General features: G+C 36.2%; 1 protein-coding gene across 22 annotated transcripts in view; it reads right to left on the bottom strand.

The window, feature by feature from the left end:
* Positions 1–27,931, bottom strand: part of RBFOX1 (RNA binding fox-1 homolog 1) — a 968,785-nt gene that overhangs the window by 533,847 nt on the left and 407,007 nt on the right. For all 22 annotated transcript variants that reach the window (XM_086759520.1, XM_086759516.1, XM_086759504.1 and 19 more), the window contains one exon: positions 25,154–25,201. Coding sequence is in view for 15 of the 22 variants with exons in the window: in XM_086759494.1 (XP_086615620.1) it covers positions 25,154–25,201 (48 nt within the window). In the remaining 7 variants the exon portion in view is untranslated. The remainder of the gene's footprint in view (positions 1–25,153; positions 25,202–27,931) is intronic.

Genomic DNA, 27,931 nt, shown 5'->3' with positions numbered 1-27,931 from the left:
ATGGAAAACAAACAAAAAAAACCTGCTCACAGAAAATACTTAGACACATCACTTACAGTACAACAGCTCACCATGGATCCTGATGCCCAGCTCCCTCCAGAGTAACCAAAGGCTTCCCTCAGCACCCTCCTCACTTATATACCCAGCCGTGTGGAACAGCCCTGCGGCCAATTTGGGCAACCTGTCCCAGCTGGGGGCTAATTGGTAACTGTCCCAGCTGTGTCCCCAGCCATAGGGGCCACCAGCTCCAGCTCCTCTCCCAGCTCAGGTGAAAATTAACTCTGTCCTAGCCAGAACCAGGGCACTATTAAAAAAATTCTGCATACTAATGATAAATACATTTATTTCCCTCAACCAGCTCCTATAACCATCACATTCCCCACTGAAATAGGTAATTTTGTGGAAAAAACACTGAAGCTCAGTAGTTCTCAGCTTTTGTTTTCTCTTTTCTTATTTATAATATGAAGGGATTTCAGAGTTGAAAATAGTTTACTTGGTAACATCCAGCCCTCTGCTACCTATCATAGCAACAAAAAATGTTGGAGAACTCTTGTCTATAATGTAGTCATACAGAAAGTGAAAGCCAGCCATAAGAATGTTTCACAGAAAAGCAAAACACAAGCAAGATTTAAGAGCTCCAAGCTCCTTGGAAACATCCCTCACATTTCCTCCTCTGCATTTGCAACAAATGAACAGTACCTCACGATCTTCAGGGTTAGCACATACAAATAATCTACATGAATCAAACAGTGAGTTGATAAATACCTTTCCACACCAAGCAGCTGCATATTCCCATACAGGAAAAACAACATAACGAGGCATTCATAATGCCCCTGTGATTTAGGAGAAGTGTGGCTGTACATGAGTACTCGAGCACCTTAAAAGAGAAGTAAATTACTGGAATGTACATATGCTTGTCCAAGTGCCAAGGCCAAAGGAATATTCTTCATCACACTGCATTAGTATTTTTGCAGCTACAATTGAAACCAACCAAGATTCTGTAATGATCATCCCCAATATTGTAAATGATTTCTTAACTGTCTGTTACGTTATGGCAAATTAAGAAAGGTTTTTCCTAATACAGCAAAAAGATTGTTATCTATATGATATTTCAGCTGCCTTTGACTAGTACCAGCTTTCCTATCACACAGAATTGCCATGAGGCAGGCTTATTTGGGATTTGAAAACTGCAAAAATAGGGGCCCTTGTTTTGTTTTGTTTGTTTTTTTTTTAACCCCTTACATATTTTATGCACTGGATTTTCAAGTTGTTCACCACCACCATATAGAAACGGAGACTGTTTTGTTACCATTTGCCAACTAATGAGTATGGAAGACTGAATTTAAGACTGAGACAAAAAGAAATTTCAACAAGTAGACTATTAAAGAAATAACATAGAAAACTGCATATTTGAGAATTAGTGAGAATTTTTAAGGAAGCTGCACATTTCCATGAAAGCACACATATGCCTAAATAAAACACCTTAGAAGAACAGCTATAGGGAATTTTGAAATGACAGGACCACAGACTATCAGTAGCTTTTTCATGTTCTTCCTAAAAAGAATCCAGAACATGTAATTAAATGTCAGCATTGATTTCTTTTGGCATTTTAAGTTTGAATTTAGTGGCTCTTCTTTTCAAAAACTTCTAATACCAAAATTAAGGAAAAAAAAAAGAAAAGGAATGAAAAAAGAAACAAATTAAATCCTGTTTTTTTTTTCAGAAAAGTTATGAATTACTGGAAGAGCTGGTATATTCACCATTTTAGTAACACTGATCGACTATTCCAGGATTCTGATTAAGACAATTGACATGATCTATATAATTAATCTACATCAACCCAAAGAGATTCTTGGCTCCTAAAAGAAATTGCGAAGGATAAGAAGAATTTATTTCCTGCCCCTCCGATCTCTCAGACAAACCCATGTCTGAAGAACAGCATTACTGGTTTGTTATTTATTGTAAAAAAAAAAAAACAACCAAAACTCACCAATATATTTAGCAAACTTACAAGGATGAAAGGCTATCCTCACATAAATATCACGAACAGAAAACAATAAACAAACTAGTATGCAATTATGGAGGGTTTTGTTTGAATACAGAGAAGTGTCTAAGAGAACTTCACTCCTCTCACATCAACAATATAATATTGTCTTCTGGAAAAAAAAAACAAAAAAAAAAACAAAAAAAAAAAAACACACCCAAAAAAACCCCCAAAACCACAGATTACTCTAAAATAGATTTGAATGTGTCTGAAAAATTAAGACCTTTCAAAATAACCAATTTATGTCACTATACGACTGGCTGTTTCTAAAATAATCAAAATTGTTCTGTGACCTACTAAACAGATCCAACTGTCCTGAGACTTCACAACAATAAACTTCATCTGGAAACGTTATATAGGAAAAGGAACAAGTCAAGCCATACAACAAAAGCCACAAAGAAAAAAAACAAATATTAGCCTGAAATTTTGGCTTTATAGACTTCTCTGTAAATAATAAGAAATTCTCAAAATATTTGTACAAATGCATTATTTGCTTTATTGACACGTAGTATTTATTATACAGTACCAGCACCATTTTCTACAGATTTTTGTTCTTCTAACCTTATCTCTGAAAAGGCCTAGATTATGTAGAATACTATTTCTGAGGGACTTCCTTTCAAAGGAAAAGTATTACCTACATTGCTAAATAGGCAATCTTCTATTGCATCAGTTTCTTCACCAAATGAAGCTATCATGAAAGTTCTTTTTCTTTTTTTTTTTACAGATTTACATGATGAAAACTGAGATAAAAAAATGTGGGGACTGTAGTCTTTGTCTATCTTTAGGGCAACACTCTGCATTTAGTATTGTAATGGAATGCCTCTATAGAGCAGAGAACTTAATACTCTGCTTAAATCACATTTTCTGCTAAACGTACTGTTCTTTGAAATATAATTAGCTGTCAGCAGAAAGCTAATTCCAAGAAACCGTTTCCGGTGTTTAAGGGACTTCAAGAATCTATGTCAACAATTCAGCCAATAGCCACACATGCTCATGAATTATATAGAGAAGTTTGTGATTAAAATGGATCTCCCGCGTAATACAACAAAAGAACGTATGTTGTGTTGCCACACAGCTTTGAAAACATCAGACAAACACCTTAGCCAAGTTATGAATGTTTTGTTACTGACATCATCACAGGCTCACTCCTAAAAGCAAGAAAAACCATCCGCTCACAACAAAATCAGGCAAGATTAGCTGAAAGACCATTTCAAAACAAATTAAAATACCAAGTAATACTGCGGGAGGGTTGTAACAAGTGAAGTTGATCATTTCAGTGCAGCCTCTGAATAGGCAATCAGAATCAGCGACTTAATGAAGACTGAAAGACAGACTTCACCGTGGAACCAAGCTTTGGAAGCCAGTAGTAGACGTCAAGAATTTCCCCTAAGTAGAACAGAACAGGAATTCTTCCTCAAACAGCCAGGCTCTCCATCCACTCTATAACCAGGTAATTTGTTCCCTTCAGGCAATATCCAGTCCTTGCACTGTACAATAATCTCAGCATTTTCAAAAGGAATTAAACTGATTTAACTACCAAAAAAAAACCAAACAAACAAAAAAAAAAAGAGTGGACAGATATTTTAGGAACCTCTTTTCACAGACTAGTACTTCACCTGAAACACTGTTAGATGGTAAGCCAAAGGAAGGTACAGTTTCATTTTTTTTTTCTGCAAGATAAAGTTCCTGATACAGCACTGAATCTCTGTCAGCTCGTTTATTTTTTTAATTTGAGTCTTTCATGACACATAGATATTTAATACCACTGGCTGACTTTTATTCATTGTGAAAGATCTTACAGGATGTTTAAGCACTTGCTATACTAATAGAAATGCAATTGAGAATAATTTAGTTAAGAACTATAAATCATAACTGCACAGTATACACTTCCACTTCTAGCTGTACAGACTCACTTCTGAGACACATTCTAAATACAGCATTGATACAGCACAATTTCTTATGCACTACATCTATATTAAAATGGCATTGCTACCTGATTCCAATTTTTTAGAATCACAGAATGGTTTGGGTTGGATGGGACCTTAAAGTTCCAGTTCCCCTGTCCTGGGCAGGGACACCTTCCACCAGACCAGGTCACTCAAAGCCCCATCCGACCTGGCCTTGGATACTCCCAGGGATGGGGCATCCACAGCTTCTCTGGGCAGCCTGGGCCAGGGCCTCACCACCCTCACAGTGAAGAATTCCTTCCTTATGTTTGATCTAAATCTACTCTCTTCCAATTTAAGCCATCCCCCCCTTGTCCTATCACTACTTCCCCTTGTCAAAAGTCCCTCCCCAGTTTTTTTTGTAGGCCTCCTCCTTTAGGTACTGGAAGACCACTATAACGTCTCTCCAGAGCCTTCTCTTCTCCAGGCTGAACAGCCCCAGCTCTCTCAGCCTGGCCTCACAGGAGAGCTGCTCCAGCCCCCTGATCATCTCAGTGGCCTCCTCTGGACCCACTCCAACTAGTCCATGTGCTTCTGCTGTTGGGGATCCCAGAGCTGGATGCAGTGCTGCAGGTGGGGTCTCAAGAGAGCAGATGGGGAAAATCCCCTCCCTCGACCTGCTGATCATGCTTCTTTTGATGCAGCCCAGGATGCAGTTGGCTTTCTGGGCTGCAAGAACATGTTGCCAGCTCATGTTGAGCTTCTCATCAACCAATACCTCCAATAACCTTTGCAAATTTATTGTATAATTAGGAAATACCACAAACGTACATTTTGTATCTTCAAAGAGCACCATTACAAAATGGATGACACACACTAAACTTAGTCTAACTTTTAAACGGATTCTTAGCATTAAGCACAAAGACACAAATCAGCCTGATGTAATAAAGGCAACAGGCAGAAATTATGAATAAACAACAAGAGTATTACCAAAGATGTTACACTATCTACTGAAAAAATAAAGAATTACAGAGGAAGAAAAGCCAGTATTGTTAAAAAAGAAAAAAAAAAAGAAAAAAGCCCACAACCAAGGCAAACTTAATTATAGAAGCTTCAAATTCCATGTCTTGTTGCACAAACTTATAGATTTCATAGGACAGTGTCAGAGATTCATTTGTCTTAACCAGGTATGTAGGCAGGCAATCATTATAGTTAGCCTAGCTAGTTCTAAACACACACATAAACTACTATTACTACAGATTTCACCAAACCAAGTAAATTCAGAACTTTCAATTTCCATAAAAAACTTATTCTTCAGTTGTGTATGGAGTAAAGTTGGATATCACTGAGTCTAGCAACTAGAATTTCGCTTTCCATCGAGTATAAACAGTTGTACGTATATAATCTCAACATCATACTTGGAAATTCTGATGAAAAGTTTAATGTAAGTAATGATAATTGAACTTAAATATGGAACTCTTTTTACACTTACTCTTTTATAGAACTCTCTTTTTACACTTTCTAGCACTGTTTAATGTAAGAGATCAAATACATTGTGACACGATGTACATTGTCACATCAGCAGCTCATCATCTACAGCAGAAAGAATAATACAGTTTATGCAATTTCTGATTTATTATTTACAAAACTGCTTTATTATAATATCTATTAAAAAGAAGTTTTCCCTACAAACAGTAGTGGCAGTTAAGCTCTCCATCTGCTATTAAGCTTGCCAGTCAAAAAAATCACCTTCAGCTGCACAATATCCCTGCAAATGTACATCTAAGTAGCCAGGTGCTCCGATGTGCCCTGCAGGCCACAGAAGTCAGACTTTAATCGACTGGTTGGAAAAGGCAAGTTAATGGTTGTGAGTCTGTGGTTTATCCCAAGAATTTTACACTGGAGCTTTATGGTAAAAGAGTCCACTGCTAATTTCACCTGCCCTCATCTACATGTCAACCATTTTATTAGCCCGTCCCTTAAGGACACATTTGCAAATGTTTTTGTTTGTGAAAAATATTGTAACAGCAGCCTTAGTCTGAAAGCCCAAATTATTTGGCAATCGCACACACAGAGCAATATATTGGAAAAAAAAAAAAAAACCAACAAACCACCAAGTGTTATCGGTAATAAAACTGCTCAGATAAATACGCTGAAGTATAACAATCATATTACAGAGTAAAGCAAATCTCAGTAAAATACAATGCTTTAGAAATGGTGAGGTTTGTGGTGTACTTTTTAGATTAGTAATGTATGCACTTGTGTTTTGAACAAATTAAGAGAATCGCTTTTCTAAAGAGTTTCAATCATGACTGTTAAAAAATAAATAAAATAAACTCTATTTTCAAAAAGGTCATTCCACAGCAATTCACCTACTTATCACCAAACCCTTCAAACTAGTTTTGTATTACATCAGTCATATTCTCACTTTGTGAGCTGGTGACCACATCTTCTCTTTGCTCATTCTGAATTTAAATAAATAAATAAAAAGAAAATCCTTATCAAGAAACATAATTCCTGCCCTAATCCCCTCTCTCTAATAAAATAATCTAATATAAATAATGCCTAAATAACATTAAGAGTTTGGGGAGAAAAGGAGGAGGAAAGTTAAAGACGTTAAAGAGAGCACTCAGATTTATGTGAATTCAAGTCACTTGAACACTAGAAGGGCTCTCATGTTAGGCTGAAGTCTACAAAAACAGTGTTTAGAAAAGTTTCCAGTGCCAGTCTGAAAAGCAAATTGCATTTTCTAAGCCTTGAATTAATTTCATCTCCTCATTGCTTGGTTCTTGCGTGATGTAGAGATGAAGAGCAGCTCTGATATACATGGATTTTATGCAACCTACATCACAAAACAGCAGTTGTAAATATTTTCATGTAATACAGTGATCCAGCCACTGGCATGTTTAAATTATTACTATATTCAACAAACAGCAATGCAGAAGAGTAGAAAGTGAAGAAGTAGCTTGAGACTAGCTTGAAGCTGTTTTCTTCAAGTTCCTAATTTTGTCAGGCAAAATGCTTACAAAAAAATGTATCCAGTGAAGTGAGAGTTCACCAAATTAAAAAACAATATCCACAGTCAGTAGAAAAAAAAATAATTTTGGAGTTTTATCAGATCTTAACCAAGACAAGTAAGATAAACACACAGAAAAGCTATAGTGACAGTACAATAATAGAGAATCTTAACCACTGCTGCTATCGAGGATGAGCAAGCCTTAACATAATTTAGAAGTTAGAATCAAATTAAGCTGTTGGGGTGAGTAATAAAAAAACCCAGACTAATCAATTTAAAAAAAGAGAAAGCTTTTACCATCTGAATGCCTATTTTTTAGCCTACACTGCCATCTTCTGGTTATGTAAGCTGTAGCATCATAATCTGTCAACACAACCAGTCAAATTAAACATTTAAATCTACACAAGAACAAGCCTTAATAGTGTGCACATTTGTATTAATAGAACACACTGAGATTTGCACCATTTATATAGAAAAGCATTTCATAAATGAAAAAAAATTATTCTCAGGTAACCAGAGAACACAATGAGAACAGAACTTTCTGAGCAACCTGATGTAGTCTGGGATGTCCCTGCTCCTTGCAGGGGGCTTGGACTAGATGACCTTTGAGGATCCCTTCCACCCGAAACCATTCTATGATTCTATGAAATCAACTGACAGACACTATGGCTTAAGGTTCCATGTAACCTATAACCACGCTTGCCTTGGGGTTGTTTTTGTTTTTGTTTTTTTTTTTTAATAAATAAACAAGTTAATATTTTAAAGTTTGAGTTAAATTACATAATTTGAGAAAGACTGCCAAATAATTTAGGATTAGAGACCTTAATAAGAAAATGCATAGAGTGGTATTTCATTAGTTAATAGACTAAAACCAACAATATATTCTAAAGTACCTATCTCGTAACATTCAAACTACATACATACAATAAATTGACTCTGTGCTTCACTATGTCAGATAAAAGAGCTTTTTGTTTCTTAAAATGATTATTACAGCTTCTTTCTCTAGTTTCTGGAACTACGGCTTACCAACTTTTTAGAGTTACCAAAACCAACGTGAGTAATCATACTTAAATAAAAGTAAGAAAGAGACATTTTTGCTAACAAAGGACTAGCCACTGCTTGGATCATCAGTCTGGCCCTAATATTCAGACCTACAGGATAAAAAATACATGATGTATGTGACCCTGAGATAACTTCTAATAAACTTGGGTAGGTTTTAAACACGCAGGAAAGTAAAAGGCAAGGTAAGAACAGTTTGTGACAGTTACAAGAATAATTTATTTTAAAATGAGTATGAGGTTTCACAGCCTTTTAAATTAATTGTGAAATGGGCAAGCGTTTGATGTGAAAGAGCAGCTACAAGGAATATTTTGAAAGATAAGTTCATCAGCAAGCACAATAACTTGGTCTAGGTTCTGATCTAACTGAATTCTTCGAGTCTCCTCTGCTAGATTGCAACGTATCAGATTACAGTGCACCATAGTTTGTTTCAGTGCAGAAAGCAATTAAGTCAGTTTTCCAAATAGAGTTCAGCTTAGAGGGTGTACTGGGTTTGTGTGGCAAGGTTGTGGTAGTGGAGGGGCACAGGGGTGGCTTCTGGCAAGACACAAGAAATTTCAAGTGGTTTTGTTGATGCTGCTGTTTGGAGGTTTGTGCTTAAAAAGTACTGTCATGCATTTCTCCAGGCTCTTGGAGAAATTTCTTCAGGTGGTCCTTCAAAATAAAACTTTGACATGCCAGACCAACTTTCAAGGAGAACCACACATCCATAAAGTAGAAATCTTCCATAAGAACAGAACTGACATTAGAGAACTTTATGAACAAGCCCTTTGATTTTGTACACATGTTCCATTTAAGGCCTTGACTTAAGCATGTCAGCCTCTGTCTCTGGTCTGAGAGTCACTGCACAACAACTTTAATAAACTGAACAAAAAATGAAGTTTCTGCTTAATTCACTGAACAGTAAGTTAGAACTCAAATACATGAAAAATAAGAAATATTAATTTTTAGCCTCTATTTCCTGAGTTCCATTCCATGTTGATATTTGTGTACAGGACCTAAAGAAAAGTCCAAATAATTCCATACAGAAATCTGCACAGGACCCATGACGCTACTAATAAATTGCATGGCCATCAAGTGCACCTCATTCCTAGCCCCTACAACTGCAAATGCTACCTAATTGTCACTAAGAGCAAACTCTGAGACAGTGTTTTTGCAAGAAGTACCAAATCTTAAATTAGCACCAGCATGAACTGCTGAGCTTTTTAAAAATTAAGCCCTGACCAGACACAGTGCACTTCATACATGTCATCTGATTCACCAAAGTTTCTTTCCTCCAACATTTTCACTTGGAAAGATACCTAGAGTTTCACAAGCATATTATTCCTCTGGATGACAGTTGATTTTGGGAAGGAAGCTCTGTTTGCAATCAGACTCATTAAGTGGAGAAAAAAGAACCCCGAGATACAAGATTTGCAGCCTTGTTCTCTTGTGTTATTCATACATCTCTACTAGTGCTGAAGTTAATTATTTGTCATAGTAAGAGATGAAACACCATAGGGAGAATGTGAACCTATTTAAATATCTTCACAAAATTAAACCATTCTATGACTGGTTCACTCAAAACTTGATTTATATAATTGATAATATTCTTAAATGCAAATAATAGCATAAACTTCTCAGAAAAAAAAATGAAGGCTTCTTACTTCACATAACTGAAAGCAATGAAATGCAGCTTCATGTAGCTGGTCAGAGACACACTTTTAAGGAGCTTTCTACTGTAACATAAATAAAGCTACAATGAATAATTGGAGTTTTACTTTTATGAACACTATTGATTTTTAATTTTATTGATTTACTACAATGCTGTATTCTAAAAGTTTGAAACTCAGCTTCTGTACTTCTTTTTACTTAGACTATGTAATAAAGGCTGAAAATTTGTTACATTTTAATAAACAGTGTGTCACAGATCCTCAAAGCATTTCATAGAATATAAAAAATATAGAAGGGCAAAATTTGTCTATTTTACTGCTTTTCAAAACTATTTAAATACTATCATGAGAGATTTCCTCCCAATGTGGAGAAATAAACTGATTAAGCATTTTGCATCTTCAGTAGCAGTGAAAGGAATCAAACCAGAAAACAAAACCAACCCTCTTAAGCTATCGAGAAACCAGAAAATAATAATGAAGATAATGACTTGTAAAGGTCAAAAGTGCCAGTGGCAAAGCCAGGACATGTGCTCTTGACTAGTCCCTACGTACTGCATCAGCCATCTGAAAGATAAAAAGCAGAGCTTTTAGAATCAAAGAAATACTGGGATATGTTTAGTAGAAACAAAATAAAAATGCATATATGAGAAAAACAGGACAAAGAAAATACAGGCCAGCAATAGGATAAAATTACATAAGACTTCAGTTGCAAAGGCAAAAAAATCTCAGGAGGTAGCTATAACAGCACTGTAACTGTGATGATCTAAGGCACAAAGAATACTTTCCAGGAAAGTAAACTATCTAATGAGTTGGTGGAACAAGACATCAGTTAGTACAGTAAGATTTTTATCTCCCACTGCAAATTTTCTCACATGTCATTCACTAACCATTTATCTGTTCAGGAAAAGAGCACAGTGAAGTAAAGGTGTATGAAATGAACACACCAAATAAATTTGTTGAAGTAGATGTTTCCTACTAGATTTCAGACAATTCACACATGTAAAAAAAACCTCTGTCCTGTTCCTTTATCAAGTCTTGAAACAGCAACAGAGATCAGAATGTTGTGGGGTTTTTTTTCTTTTTTTTTTCTTTTTTTTTTTTTTAATAAATGGTATTGCTTTTAGTTCAAAACCAGATTGCCATTTGCATTATCACCATTCTCCAGAGGGAAAGAAGAAGGAGAAAAAAAAAAAAAAAAAAAAAGAAAAAAAAAAGAGTAAATTGACTTTCTATTGTACATTAGTCTGATAAAAGGGAGGCGAAGAAAAAAAGGAATATTCTACTTTTACACTTCAAACATCAGCATTCCTCTTCAAATACTTATAGTATATTTTTCAGGAAGAACCCTTGATTTTTTTAAAAAGCTGTTAAACAGCAAGTATGCCATAGTGGGAGTCTACATTAGTTCTTTTAATATCGCCCCGGGTGTCCTACCTCAGTACCCAGGCAGCTGAGATAAACGGCAGAATCCCTGGATCTTTCTGACCTTGATCAACAAGAAGAAATTTTGAGCTGAATGGTGCAAAACTGCTATGATTACATAAATCAAATCTGGAAAGCACATGGTTTATAGATAGTCTCTCTGTCACCCAAACTGAAAGACAATAAAACACACCTCTTTAATGAAAACAAACACAAACATTAACCCTTACTTTACTGCTTACATAACAATCATCAATAATGTTTCAAAGACACGAGAAACATGTATGCATATTCAAATTTCCAAATATGGAAATATATATATATTTAAGCATAAGTGCTCTTATAATAACAGGCTTCATTAGAGGAAAAGACATTCTGCATCAGTGTTGAAGAAGTCAGTTCTGAAATACCTGAATCAAAGTGCCCTGTACCAGACATCCAAGAAGCTGTAAAAAGCAATCTATGGCTACAAAGAAAAGATTTACCTGGCAAGAGATCCAGTACAACATAAAAAGACAAACTGAACCAATGAGAAATGAACTGGATTACTGGACAGAAGCATATTCTTGCATGTGTTCAAGCTACTGGGAAAGTGATAGAGCCAGCAGGTATAAACAAGGCCTTCCAAATGTCTGCTTACCCTTTCATGATCCAATCACAGCCATCCTGTTAATCAGGCTGGATTACATCCCAGATATTAATTTGGCAAACAAAACAATGGTCTAATTCAGTCTCGTCCCCTTCAAATATGCTGAAAACAATCTGCCACTGACAATCTTGCCATGCCTGTACTCATGGAAAGCCATCTGATCAATTTATGCCTAAATGGTAGAAGAAGTCTAAACTCAAATACAGATGACATAGGGCTGTCCCTGCTCACTAACAGCCTGTGAACTTGTCCTCTGCTTCCCAAGGAAGTGCTGAAACATGGGCAGTGAAGTGAGATAGTTCAGAGTTACGGACTCCTTTCCATTATAAATAAACAAACACGATAGGTATGAACTAGATTGCTGGCTTTCGAGTAGGTGAATATGTAAGTACTTACCTCTTAGAGTGAATGTTTTAATACCTAATATTACTAAATATTTCCGTAAGAAACTTCTTGTTACTGGTTATAGGGAAAACAAACGCAGAAATACAACAGGCAGTTCAATTCCTTTCCTAAATGGATTTCATTTTTCAATATTAAAATGTAAACTTTCCATAGAAATACAGTTTTTGATGTAGAAAGAATGTCATTTATCTCTCTGCATTTTACTATTTAGAACAGTAAAGCCCTTGCCTGCATCAAGTTCTTCACGCACAATTTCAAATACCGTTTCCAAGTTTCATTCACGTTAGTTTCTGTGAAGAGTACACGGGACTATGAAACCTCAGTACCACAGCAGAGCAGCCTGAAATCAGGCTGCCAGGTACGCTGGTTAAAGACAGTAACTGTAGCCTCCTATACAGCAACGTGTTTGTGTGTTTAATTTAACATAACCTCTACTACAAGGACTTAGAAAAAGTTACAAACAAACTCTCATTCCCAAAATTTTTCCTGGAGAAATTCCACCTAACCAATCAGGCTCTTTAAGGATACTTCAAGAAAATGGAACACCTATTTCAAACACCTGTGAAATCCATAGTGGCTTTTCTTTCTTACTGCAAGCAAAATTCAAGTGCAGCCACAGAACATCACTATGGCTAAGCACAGATGGCCATGTTTTCAGACAGAAAAGAAAGGTTTTATTGCTTTTAGACATACACTTTCTTCTAACGTTCATGTACTTGCAAGAATTGAGGTTTTTGTATGGAAAATAAACACTTCGAAGTCTGATGTAGTACAGACAATGCATCCCAGATTTACTACCTAGACATATAGAGTGAAGGAAAAAATACTTTATTTTATGCCTGCTCAATCCCCGCATTTTCTCTTTTAGGAAGATTTGTCACTTTCCAAAACTCTGAATTAGCCACAGAAGTCGTGTTTATTTACAAATTACAACTTGTATATTTGTTTACTTTACCTTTTGGAGAACTGAAATAGACAGGTCAGTCAGTGCTCTCTTAATGCTGTTCTGGTAAATTGTATCTGCTAATTTACAATCTGTGTATCGCTTAATATATTAAATGCTGCCCTGCAACTGTAAAAAAAAGAAAATTAGAATGCATTGCCTAGAACTTGGGAATAGAAAATATCTCAGTACCTCAGTTTAATGAAACAACATCTGGAAGATTACTTGTCTAATAAAAGGCATATCAACAAGCTTGATGCGTAACAGAAAAAAAGTATATATTTTCTAAATGTGACCATCTGGGAGCTTTATGCAAGAATAAGTACTCTTATCGGCTGGATGAATTCCCTAATTCTCTATGAGTGCAGAACAGAACACTCTAAGTGGCTTCTCACAGTGGCCTCATTATATAAAGTTCTCTGAGGAGTTATTCTGCTGTGCATTTCTGCTCCATACCCTGGCAAACATTGACTTACTTCTTTTATTGTCATCATGGCTAGATTTCTCCCAGCTTAACAAACTGATTAGACTTTTGTCCAAACACAGAAAGCACATTTTAAGCAAGAATAAGTGACGGTAATAATGGCAGCTTGTAAAAAAAAAAAAAAAAAAAAAAATTAAGTTTCATGCCCAGCACTTTAAAACCCAGGCTAATTATTTAATGAGAGACAAGAGGGATGTTAAACACCTTTTCCCCTTCCCCTTTGCCTTCTGTTAAAACTGCCCTTAGCTTTAAAATTTTTAAAAAGTTTATCCAGTTAAAATTTTATATCAAAGACTACTACCATGTGGTGAGACAGAGAGGTTATGTTTTCATATGTCCAAAAAATAAAGTGAAGTTCCAGATTACTAAAATAGGTAGTTACTAGGAAAATGTATCTTAGCTCAAATAGATGAAGTGAAAGGGTTTTTAATCATTAAAGCCTATAATTTTAATTTCCCCATTCTTGAAATTCTAAACTTTACTCCACAAAGAAAATTCAACACGAGACTTAAAAAGAAGTCAAAATGGCTACTGGATGCAGGCAAAGCTCTGCTCAACTTCTATCCTGGGAAGCATCCACCTACCATAATAGCCCTGGCTCCTAGTAAGCTGAACGTTCATTTGTAGCAACTTTATCACATTGCACAGCAAAACCGCTCGGTGCTTCTGTGACAAGATGACAGCACGAGACGGCGCACACCTCCAACAAGATGGCGTACACCTCCCAACGCACAGCCATACGAGCACATGTACCAGCTGAAAAAAAAAAGTGAAGAAATAGTCTAAGTTGTCTTCAGCCTCTTGTTAGCTGCTGCTGAAATACAGACTTTTTAAACTGTAGTTTAGCACCTAATTTCTAAGAAATGTGTGTATTTTTTTTTTAAATAAAGGTATCTCCGATGTCCAGCTATGTTTTTGGTTAACCTCTCTTTGAATTCTAACCAAATGGGAAAAGCATAAAAAGGCCTTAAAAAAATAGAAAAGAAAAGAAAAAAAAAATTAAAAGGCCAAACCATTAAAAGCAGTGACTTCGATATCCATTAGTAAGGATCCCAGCTTCTGCTGTAGTTACCTGTCTGGATGTATAATTCGACTCCATCTACAAAAACAGATGACCCACCAGCAGTCTCCAGACTACAACCTGCAGACTTTCTGTAATTCTGACAACCTCAGTACATGTACTTTAGAATTTGAAGTGCTCTTTTCCAAATGATTTCTGTTTGCTTTCCTGGGATGTTCACAAGTGTCCCTTCCCGCCAGGCAGGAGATGCCTGGTTCGCTGGGGGGGCCCAGCGACGCCCTGCACGAGCAGGAGGCAGCGCCTGCTGCCGGCTGGTCAGAACCAGTTCCGGCCAGCTCTGCACGCCCTGCAAACCTCCACCGCGGGCTCAGCTGTGGCTGCCCTGCTCCAAAATGTCGCCCTGGCCTTGAAGCACATGGCAGGCCTGTGTTGCCCCCTGCCTCACCAGAGGACTTGAAATGGACCCAAATCCCAGCTGGAAACGGGAAAGCGTAGATCCACAAGACTGGGGAGAGATTTATTAAGCACTTGTCCAGTTTTGCGTATTCTTCTTTTCCTCAGTGTTTGAAGGTTTGTGTTGGTTGGCAATAAGTTTAATGAAAGAAAAATCCCTGACTTGAGACTGTTCTGTGTAACACAGGGAGAGAATTTTATTCACATCAATGTAAGACTTCTCTGTTCCTTCAGTGTTCTTTAGATCAGGTCCAAGAAACACCCTCAAAGAACTAGCTTCCCCAGGCTTACAGCAGGAAACATAATAAAGGGTCACAGTCTGAAAGAGCTGCCAGAGCCCTGGCAGTTTTATTATGGACACTCCTAGAAACAGTGGGAGACAAAGCAAACCAGGCACTTAACAGAAACTCTGCTCTCTTCCTTGTTACTCAGCCCCTCGGGGTGTTGGGGTTAGCAAGCATAACTGACAGTACACATAGAAGCATCTGTAAATAAGGTCATTAATCTGCACATATAGTTAACATATCTTTCTTGATGCAGTCTCCCACATCCTTATTAAAAAGAGAGAAAAAGAAAGGCAACTGCATCCTGGGCTGCATCAAAACCAGCGTGGCCAGCAGGTGGAAGGAGGGGATTCTGCCCATCTACTCCGCTCTGGTGAGACTCCATCTGAGATGTCCAGCTCTGGGGCCCTCAAACACAGGAAAAACAGTTGGAGAGGGTCCAGAGGAGGCCACAAAGATGGTCGAAGGTCTGGAGCACCTCTCCTGTGAGGACAGGCTAAGAGAATTGGGGCTGTTCAGCTTGGAGAAGAGGAGGCTCCGGGGAGACCTTAGAGCAGCCTTCCAGTACCTAAAAGGGTAAGATGGACAGGAAAGATGGGGAGAGACTGTTCAACAGGGCCTGTTGTGACAGGACTAGGGGTAACAGTTTCAAAATAGAGGGAGGAAGATTTAGACTAGGATATAAGGAAGAAATTTTTTACACTGAGGGTTGTAGAACACTGGCCCAGGTTGCCCAGAGAGGCGGTGGATGCCCCATCCCTGGAAACATTCCAGGCCAGGTTGGACGGGGCTCTGAGCAACCTGATCTGGTTGGAGATGCCCCTGCTCACTGCAAAGGGGTTGGATTAGATGATCTTTAAGGGTTCCTTCCAACTCAAACCATTCTATGATTCTACGAAAAAAGATACAGAAGAAAACATCAACTTGAAATTTACTTTTCTCAAAAGCAACAATGACCGTTAAACATTTTGGCATATATATACATATACAAAATATAAAATAACACACTGAGATATAGTTAATATATTTAAATCCATGTCAGTTTGGCTTTGCATAATTTAGGCTTGGTATCTGGCACGTTGTAAAGAATCTGGTAGGTCAGATTAATAACTTAAAATTATGTGGGTAACATAAGCGCTTACTGATGTAGCAGAGCACGGGTTATGAAAAGCTTACACTACCAGAAAAGAAGACATCTTTAAAAAGGAAAACTTTTCACTACATAATAGAAAAAGTTGCACTGCCCCATTGCTACAAGGTTTTACTCACCCACAAATACAGAGAAGATCCAAGACATGTTTCCATTCACAGCATGCTATATATTAATAGATTTGTGTCTTTTGCCCTTTTTTTTCCATATAACTTCAAAAGCCGATTCTCCTCTCTGCTTTTATACCTGTTGAAAACTTAATGGCCAGATGTAGTCAAAAGTTCAGCAGGGCTTTAGTCTCTCCTGAATTACTTTTCAGTTAAATTTGACAGATAATCAGCATTAAATCAGACTTAAGTTCTCCCTCTCCATTAGTTTTTTTTTTTTACCCTGAATCTGAATATTTTAATTTTACATTTAGCTGAATATTAAATGCAAAAACTTACTTTCTTCCTTGTCCCCAGGTGAAATGTAATTCATTATATGCAATGCAGGTACAGTACACATGAATATATTTCAAAGTAACTTCTGCGTAAGTTTACTCCAATGAAAATAAAAGCTATTATTAATTTATCTAAAAGTATGAGATATTTCAGAATGCTATTTCTAGCCCAGTGAGCTTTTTAGGAGTTATTAGCAGGAATTTGTCATATATGTAATCAATTTATTTCAAAGCAGAAAAAGTTAAAAAAAAATTGAGACTGCTTTCTGGTTTTTAAATTCACGTAATGCAAACATCAATGCTGAATGTAATAGCAGATGAAGGCATGTTTCAATGCCAAGGCATTAAATAAAAAGTCTTAGAAAGAATATCATCTGAAAGACATGACTACTGGTCACAGGAAAAGGATAAAAATTAGCACTATTCTTAAAAAAAAATACGGCTTTTTTTTTTCCTTTGTAACACATAACAGTAACAGAGAACTGTTATATTGTATATAGAGGACAATATAGCTCATAGTAGTGCTCATGGATTCTTTTTAGAAACTTCTGAATTGCATTTAGACTGGAATCAGATTTTTAAAATATATACCTATTTTGAGGATTTCTTAAACTCCAGTCAAGCTCCATAAAAAACTGACATTTCAAAGGTACCAACTACTCAAACCGCTCACTGGCAAGTCAGCCATTCCAGATGGGTTTTCACAAATGAAATTGAAATTATCAGTATATATAGCTAACCACAGAAAATACATATTTATATCCTGTATTTTGCATATGCTGTAACTAGTATTTGTCAGTTGGTTGACTTATGTCAATAAATTTGTTTACAACACAGGCGAATCTATAACAGGGATTAAATTTATATTCTGTATGAACAGGAACTAGTTATTTCATCAGTATTAAAGGGCTATGGAAAATGAAATGGTGTACCTTTTATAAGGTTCTTTCTTCATTCTTTGATACCTTACCCCAAGAGATTTAATATGAAAAAAAAAAAAAAGGCCTTAAAAGTAAAGAATAAATAGGCTCTTCAAGAGCCAAAGCATTATATTTTCAAGACTCATCCCAATTATCTCCAAAATGAAGATTTGAAGAAAATCTTCTCCTAAAGAAATAATTTATGTGCAGTAGTAATCATGTGTATACACAGTAGTACAGGCATAGAAAATGTAATGGTTAAAGATGGAATACACTGGCAAGACGACACAATGTAATAGGACCTTTTTTTCAGCAATCTGCCTCAGCAGGTATTCTAGCAGAATAACTACACTATCTGTGTCCCTTATGTGTATGCAGCATGTTTAAAAGTCATGCAGCCAAACAGGCTGACACTTCAGGGGGAGGTCAAATTATTGGTTTGGCACTTCTGTCATGCCTGTCATCTCAATTCCACTTTATCAAATTACAGATCGCTAGATCAAGTTGGATTACGGGGAAATAAAGACACACACACACACAGAGAGAGGAGCAATTGTCATCACTTCAGTTGTGAAATTCCATAATTGCATGTCAGTGACAGAAAGAACAAGAGAGCAGTAATAGGACTGACATTATGATCATTCAAATCCGATGAAACTTCCCAAGAAGACTTCTCACTGTGTCAATCTACATGCCAGGAAATGGACTGAATTTCTGAGTATTTCCTCACATTAGAATTGCCAGTATGTATTAGGCTGACTAATGCTGTGTGTTAAGTTCTAGGGCAGGTTTCAGGTACATATTTTTCCTTAAGTAGTGCTTTTACTTGAAAATAACATAAACTAAAACAAGGTAAAGAAAAATTCTGTGATTTAAAAAATACCACTAAAAGTAATATAAATAACAATAAATGATACCTAAGCAACTTAGACTATGAGAGTCATTCAGCTTAGTTTCTGAGTGTTAGGATATCTAGAATGCAACAGATCTTGAATTAAAATCATTGTGGAGGAGGCAGCCATGGATTTCAAGTAACTTTTCTGATAATAAACAAACACCACCACCCTCTCTCACCTTAGATAATTTCACTCTTTTGTGGAAGTTTTGAAAACTTACTGAGGAAGACTCAGGAAGCATCATGTACATCTGACTCACATGAGCTGAGATGTCAGTGAAAACCTCTGGCACATTGACAGGTGGATGTTATTCTTGGAACAGCTTGTTATTCTCACTTCTGGGTTATTCTCCTTGTTCCTGAATTCTTTGGTCAATATTTTCTATTCTGTGTGGTCCTGACATACGATGGTTCAATAACACTCCTTACAACAGTTGAAAAGGCAGAAGAAAAAGGAATCATTTGTTCATTCTAGTAGACACCAGGAGACTCATTGATGTTCAAAACTTCCATAGATTCCTCTGAATCTCTTTTCAAACACAATTTAGACAATTCCTTACCAACCCACTGGAGTCAGCGATCTTCCCTCATCAAAAATAATTTATTTTCATATGAGGAAAAATGCATCCCAAAATTCTACAATGCAGACTGCATGATGCTTTCACAAGGGAATAAAAATGACATTTACTAATATTCACTGATAGGAAGCTCCTAAACAGCTGGAAAAGGGATTACAATGAAAGAAAGGAGTATACAAATATATCCACATCTTAGATGCCAGTAATTGTGTCAGTCCCTCCATGATGTTTCCTATCAGCTCTTCACTATTTGATACCCTTCTTAATTCCCCTCTCATAGTAACTTGGAGAACAACATTAAATAAATCAGACAAATTTTCTTCCTATTAAGATAATTTTTTTCTCTTAAACTCTCATGGAAAACATTTTCACATATTCATTATAAATAAAAATAAAAACATTACAAGAAGCCATAGACTAGGCAAACCCCCTCCCCATTTGTAATACTGCTTTTTTTCTTCCTCCTCGTTTTATCTCAGAATCACTTTACAACCTGTCCTGTGTCTCCCCTTCACACTTCTATTTCCCCATATGTAACTCGAGCAATATAAATGTAAGTACTTTCCTCGCAGGTGTTTTTAATTTGTTTGTAAAGTACTTTGAGATCCTCTGACAGAAGGTACTTAAAAAAAAAAAAAATTATAAACTATTTTCCACAGCAGGCATAGAGAAGGAAAGGCATTGCTGCCTACACCATATCCCACAGAAGGCAATAGGGAGTTATGAAACATTATGTCACTACAGGGAAATTTTGTAATTTACTGACCTATCACGTTATTGGCCTAATGCATACCCATAAAGTCTATTGCTCTCATAAAGCCTCCACACTCTGAGCTCCAAAGTGCTAAGTTTTAAAGTCAAGATGCATCTCAAAAATGTTCTCTTCACGAGCTACTTTCCATCTCAAGAACAGAAAATGAAGCACGATATCCTGAGTGACCTTGAGCCACCAGGCTAATAACACTTAGCTGCTAGTTAATGGTCAGCATTATGTTGCCTGCAAGGAATACTGAGGAGAATGTCATTGCACATTACAGCAAAAGTGAGTCTACTGCTAAAAAGAGTAAGCTGAAATAAAACAAAAATGAAGAAGCCAGAGATGAAGAATAAAACATTCCTAGCATAGTAAAAACCAGCTGAAACAAAGTTATCCAGCACAGAAAGGTCGTTATAAGTTAACTTTCTATTCAGTTTTCAGTGTGTCAATTTTCCATTTCAGATGGAAATATAATAAAAGGGAGGAGGAGGAGTAAGGAGAAGATAACTTCATATCCAAGCTTTGGTTTCACAGCATTGCCATTAATTAATTTGATGATATGACAAACACAATTGCAGAGTAAAACAAAGTATTCCCTTCATGCTTTCGTCAGACCTCAATGACAGAGCAGGACACGGAAAAATCTTATTTCTAGTTTCTTTTTTTTTTTTGTATTTTTGAAGATTCCTGTTCTTACAAGTCTGATACAAACATATATACATATATATTTAAAAAAAACATTATGCAACTAGCTTCAGAAATCAATGTATTTTTACAAAAATCACACTTGGTATGTTTTTAAACAGGTTTCTTTCTGTGCAGATTTAAGGGTCATGTTTCTACATATATTTCTTTGAAAAGCAAAGCTGAGACATTTCTATGACCACGTGATTCCTTAAACATCAAACATTGTGATGTTCAGAATGAAAGTATGAGATCAAACCAAAAAAGTGTTAGGTGTCACCAGCACAGAAAAGAACACCCTTTAGGCAGGAAGCGAGTTGTACGTACACTTATCGTTCCACTGCTGGCAACGGCAAACTCAATTTAGTAACGCATAGTAATAGGGGTTAGTTACAACAGCCTGTGCATTACTTGCCACCTGTGATTCTCAAACCTGAGGGCTTTCGCTCCCTGTAGAAATGTAAGTGAAATCATACATAAAAAGCTTAGCAGAAGTAACAATGGAAGAGGAGACAGATCACAGTGATCAAGAGAACACAATAAATAAATGCTATTTTGTCACTCATAGAATAATAAATTTCCAAATAATATTTACAGTTATTAAATTTGAGCTTGCCTTCAGGCAATGCTTAGCCATGGTTTCATAAATTTCTACTTCAGAAGTTAGAGATTAAGAAACTTCAGGAAAAAGGACTGCAAGAATAGGCACCCTGTAGTTTTATATTTTGTTAAGTAGGAAAATTTTCTATTAATTACAAATTATATAGCTCATTAGTAGTATATTTCATTGTGGAAGTGCAAATTATTAGATACTAATGATCCATGTCCTAATTGAAGTACTTTGTCTTGATTTCAACACAGATGGAATAAAAATATTTATTTACAATATTTCAGGTTCTGTGAGTTACATTAAGCTAATTTATGCTTTCGATAAGCATGTAACAACACGTTATTATTAACCCAGATTGATGTATCTGTATTTAATGACCGCCGCACAGGTCACTGGTAATCTCTATCCCTGGACTGCAAAGTAAATCTGCCACTTAAGCTCATCGTAAGCTTCAGTTTTGTGACTAAACAGAGGAAAGACTAAATGTATCAGGTAACAACACTAGGGATTTGTTGCATTTCTGTTCTTTAAAAGTGCTTCAACAGATTAACAAAGTGAAGAAGTATCAGGAGTTTGCTAGAAAATTCTTTACGTTATGTGCAGTTTCTGCATTTGAAAGCTAGAGCACTGAGATTATCATTGTTGTGGGATAAGAATTGTACTTCTAGCAAGTCAAAAACCAAACCAGAAACCAAAACCTAGCAAACCTCATGTCTGTTGTCATTACTTCAGTGATTAGAGAGGCAAGGTCACAGAAGAGTCTGGAAGCATGTGTCTGTATGCATCAGTAGTTAAGAGACAAAAGGACGAGAAACTCATCGCACTCAGCACTGCAATGCTGATAACCTCCAGATCTCCAGCTCTTCCACAAGTTTGGAGACCCTGTGACTATCACCTCACCTTCATGCCACTGCTTCTAAGAGCAAGAAGGGAGAAGGAAGTGAGCACACCAGGCCATCGAAGCAATGAAGCATAGGATAATATGGGAATCTTGCGCTCTTTTACTTTGCTTGCTCAGTCCTAGGGCCTGAGCTGTCTCAAAAAATGTCAGGTAACATATTCTGCTTTGGACGGGGTCCAGAACAGGGGCAGCTGCTCCTTTCTGGGCTCAGACAGATGGGTGAGTCACTGAAGAAAGACAGCTCCTTAGAAACCCACTAAATTCAGAGCAGTCACTGAGGGCAAGAAAAAGCATCAGATACACAGCTCCCGTAATTTGTACTGAGGTAGAAATAATCCTATCTTAAAACAATGAAAAAAAACCCAGTTTACTGGCAACAGGCTGGTACATCTGCTAGATAAAAGGAAAGTAGCAAGAAAAGGAAAAAGAGATACAACACATACATTAATAAGACTGCAGTCCAAAGCTTATCAGGCTCTTCAACAAATTTTCCCATTATTCAAGCAATAAAAAAAAACCTTTTGGTTGGGTAGTTTTCATAGCTGCTACCTGCACCAGAAAAGTCACATCTTGAGGTTTAGAAGTAGGGCCTCAAGCTGCATTTTGGCATACCATAAACCAACATGTACCTGAATTTAGATACCTAGACTGTTTCAGAAAAGCTAATGCTCAGAACCTGCAGCCTAAACAGACTGAGTTTCACAGCAATGAGTACCAGCTGATGGCAGAGATTTTAAATTACACCTCATGCGCGTGACACTTCCACAAACTCAGTAACTACTTGACACAGAAATACACTACACAAATCTAGCAATCCAGAACTGGATTCTAGCTCCCAATTTTAAAATTTCAGTAGAAATATATTGTTTTAGAAACCAGCTCACTCTCTTTAGTGAGAAAAAGCTTTAAAATTGGATTGACATTTATTTCTGAAAACTTAAAATTTTTAATTGAATATACTTCCTTGTGAAGCCTTTGTTTCTTGGTTAGTTTACCATGAACATATTAACCAGCTTAATTTTTATTCAGCTCACTATGTGTCTGCAAAATGCTTGAGAAAAAAAATGGAAGGAACTACACAAGAAACAAGGAGACATAACTTGTCACTAGTTCAAAACGCAGCTTAGAAAAGGAAGCAGAAACATAAAGCAGGAGAATTTGGAAATTAAAAAAAAAAACCAAACTAAAATATAAGATATTAGTGTAGGAGAATAGGTTTTATGGAAGGCATAAAGTCAGTGGCAGATAAGAGCAGTAAAGCAAGAATGCTTTGGTTTGTTAAAATGCTTTTAAAAGCAACAATAAATCCTCTAAACCTCCCAGAGAACTGGAAAAGCATTAGGAACGTAAATAACAGGGACATTTCCCTAACTTTAATGCACAGGAACATAAACGGTTATGTTTCAACTCTCAAAACAATACAGCAAAGTTACTGTTCCTATTGGCATAAATTTTGTAGTCCTTTATTAGTCTAAAGCACAGTGAAACATATCACTGCAGCATTTTTGAGCCCTGTGATAAAGCAGATATGGTTTCTAACTTTCAAAAAAAAATCTGCTATATTTGCATACTGTCCTTGTAATTGTCCTACAATAAGCTAGGTCTGTTATGCTGATACACATCAGAGTAAAACTTTCAGTGTTGGTTCAATTTAAATGCAAAAAATTCAACTTGTCCTGGTATGTAAGATACAGCATATTTTATCTTGTAGTTACATTCACAGTTTACTGTCTTGATTTAATTCTTAATATCTTTCTGAACAGCTCAAAATAATTCCCTCACTTCAGTCCTGAAAATGCTGAAAAACACTGAAATTCTGAAGAACATTTATCACACATTTCAACAAAGCAAATGACTTGTGCTTTCCTGCACTAACTTCAACAGCATTTTATGTCAGGTTTATACAACGCTGTTTATACAGTCTGAGCTACCACGAACAGCTAAAGTGCTTCTGGGATGATGCTGTTTAATAAAACCTCATTTTTATAGCAAAACGAACTCAACAGCAATTTTTTTTTTTTAAAGGTAGCAGTTGCCAAATGCTCATAGGAAGGTGCAGCAGTCAAAAGAAGTTAAAAACCCCCACAAAAAAAAACTTTTGGTAAGCAGAGTGATAGACATTGGTGTCACACATTATAGCACAGACTAATGCGAAACTGAGCATAAAGACCAACTGTTTCAAAGTCTAAGCTGAGAGGATGATACTGTCAGTGCTAGAATGCAGCTTTCTGCATTGCTCATTTCAGAGTGGAAATTGATAGCACTTCAATTTAAGAATTCCTTCTAAAAATGTAACTATTCCAATATACTCAAGCATACATGCCTTAATAGTTTTTTTTTTGAACAGCATAACAAGTGAAGAACACAACTGAAAACATACTTTATTCTCATTCACAGAACATAAAATTGAAAACAATATAACATAAACTTTTTCAAAACATCATTTAGAAAAAAAAAAAAAATCTGTCAAAGATACTGCTTATAAACCAAGAAAATGCAGTTCTTACCTTGCTATTTTATAAACATTTAACACAGTATGCCAACATTAGCATGAAAGACATAACAAAATAATTTTGCTAATAGTGCAAATTAAGAACAGGACTGGTAATTGCCTTTTAAACTGTTCCTAGCTTAATGAAATGAAGATTGTAATTCCCTTCTGAACAACTTGTTATTCAAATTTCTAACAGAAATAGACTCAGAGTAAGACTATTTTGTCTCCATTGAAGTTAAAGGACAACATTAGAAAAGTTTATGTTAGAAAACTTTATAAAACATACATACATAAAGCACAATAAAGTAATTTCATGTTATTTAATTAAAAAAAACCAACCAAACAAAAAAACACCTCCACTTACTACAGTCATCTGATAAATTACAGTAAAATAAGCCACTTACTTTTCTGTCCTCGGTTTCTACACAGGAATGGCACTCTGCTTTAGCGTCCTGGAAAGACAGACAGAGAAGACCATGTCACAAAGCACGTCGACCAGGGCTGTGGAAATAACGTAGGATGACGAAAGGGCATCAAGGTCTGAAAAGTGGGTTTCTTGACCTAGTACACTTCACTGAACTATTACTTTTGTATGTGTATGACATTTAAATGTACAATGTTTAGTATTATGGCTTTAAGTAAGGTTTATTAAAATTTATTACAAACATAAAGACACAACTGAAACATCATAAAAAACCAAACCTATTTCAATACAGTGTAGCCAGCCCATAAAACAAAAATATCATCTCTGCTTTATGTTATATATTTGCTTTTTTTTAAAAAAAGAAGAAAAAAGTTATCATAGATTAAAACAACATACAGGCAAGCTTAAGAGGGAACAACTGCTCAAACTTCCACCTGCTGTCAGGAGTGCTAACTAGGACTTGACACGTTGAAGTTATCTGTGTTTGAATCTCACTGTACCATGCAAGAATAACCAAACATCTATTTAATATAAATATTTGTATATGTATACATACACACATGTGTTTTGGACCTATGTTTCCTTCAGGAGTCAAACAATCAATCTTAAATGTAATGACACCCAACATACATTCCTTTTAATCCTAAAATATTTTGACTCTCATTGAATCTTTGACTTTTTGTCAGCAGACCGGAAAACATGCAGAGAGAATAATTATCACAAAAATTGCAGTCTGAAAGGCATTTATTTCTTTATATTATCCCCTTGTACAACAAGTCACTATTGGAAACTGAGCAAGTTCAAGTCATTACAATGTAGACAAGTGATGTCTTACGATTTTTCTTTCTTTTTAACTTTACTTTTCTAGTGCAGGTATTCTTGGAAGCTAATTTTACTTACATACAGCAACTGTACATATTTCTATTGGAAAAAAAAATACATGCAGATGAGGGACAATCCATTGTTACAAGTAAATCCTTCAGCCTCTCACTGAAGCTAGAACTAATCTCATCAGATTTTAGATTACTAGCTAGAGTTACCTGCTACATAAATCCCAATTACAAATGTAAGGCTGATAGCGAATAACAACTCCTACTAAAAATGAAAACATTAAAGTTTTCCATTAAAGTTGTATTTCTTCAACACCATGCCTATTCATCTTAAATGAAGGACTAGAATTATTTCAATGCCAAAGACTTCTCACCTAAGCCACATACCCATAAAAGATTTAAAAAAATGAAATCATTCAATCAAGTAAGATGAATCAAGGTGTCCTGAAAAAACATACTTCTGTTCACAGCAAGATATATTACAGATGTTTTTATTAGGCATATCCAGCTCTATGTTACTTCTTAAGGAGCATACTTCCAACAGCCAAAATCTTTGTTATTCCAGTTTCATATATGAATCAGCACCTCAAATACTCAATGTATTCAAAAAACTCTTAATGGGAACCAGACTGTACTTTGTGGAACGTATCACTCAAAAATCTTCTTTTAAGTCTGCCTTACTAGCAGCCACAGATTCTCTGACCATGTCCCTCCTCCCATTTGGAGCATAAGGAAATACTATCCCTGCCTACAGGCTGACTTCTGAGCTGGTTTGTGTATTTACATTCAGGTTTTTTAGGCAAGTGACTGAGGAAAAAAGCTCAGCCTTTAAAAAGCTTTCTGCCTCAGAGGAATGAATTAAAACTCCATTAATGCTAGTGCTCTTTACCTGCTAGCTACGCCCTAAGTCACCCTTCGGAAATAATGGAATGTTCTTTAACATATTTATTGGTTCATCAAAAATGAATCATATCTTTTCATATCACCAAGGACAAGGGTGGCTCTCTCTCACATACTGACCTAAATTAACTGCATGCAGAACAAAGCAGCTCCTATCACACTCCAGTCACAGCTATTACAAACCCTCAGTATGATGAATATACCTTCTTCAAGACCTAACAGTACCCTGATCTCTTCCCACTGCCTAGAAGACTTTGATTTTCTATTTTGCCGCTATCATTTCCCATTAAAAGCAATTTTTAAGAAACCTAAATTCATAAGCATTCATTACTCAATGCAAATTAAAAACGCAGTTTTACCTGGATAAAACAAAACCCATCTTCCTCCCAGCACAGTGTATCTTACATGGTTGTCCACAACAAGTAAGGCAAAAGGTACCAAATAAGCATGCAGCCCAGCTGAACACAGTTGAGGCCAACCCAGCTGAGACCCTCCAAGCTGCCATCAGGAATTAAAGCCACCATGTGCTGGAAGGCAACTGGTACCAGCCATGAGGAACAGACACAGGCTGAAAATCAAATGACATAATTCCTATTTCGTGTTTTATCTCTGAACATTAGACAATCATTTCATCTCTTAGTGTTTCATTTTCTATCTAAAGATACAGAAAGTGAATCTTACAAACTAACCACTGCACCATTAGCAAGAAAAACTACATATGTATGGTTTTAAGATTACTGGATATTGAAGCTAGCAAGTAAGAGTGTTATCGCATTACTTTGAGATCACATAAATTCCAAATATTAATTTTAAAATACTGCCTAATTAGTTTTTAACAAACTTGCTTTAGGTACATTATCAGATAACCATTTAATATGAAACATCGTACAAAGCCTGACTTCCTGAACAGGGTTTTTCTTCACCAGTGGGTGAAATCCTCACAAATGCATAGAACTCTAACAAATTATAACTAAAGTTACCTGAAGAAGGACTAAAGTAGAATTCAAGAATCCTCAGTTCAAATGGAT

Source organism: Chlamydotis macqueenii, chromosome 15 (assembly GCF_036417535.1).
Source record: "Chlamydotis macqueenii isolate bChlMac1 chromosome 15, bChlMac1.mat, whole genome shotgun sequence".
Lineage (NCBI taxonomy): Eukaryota > Metazoa > Chordata > Aves > Otidiformes > Otididae > Chlamydotis > Chlamydotis macqueenii.
The sequence above is the reverse complement of the archived record's forward strand: the minus strand, read 5'-3'. Positions and strand labels throughout refer to the sequence as shown.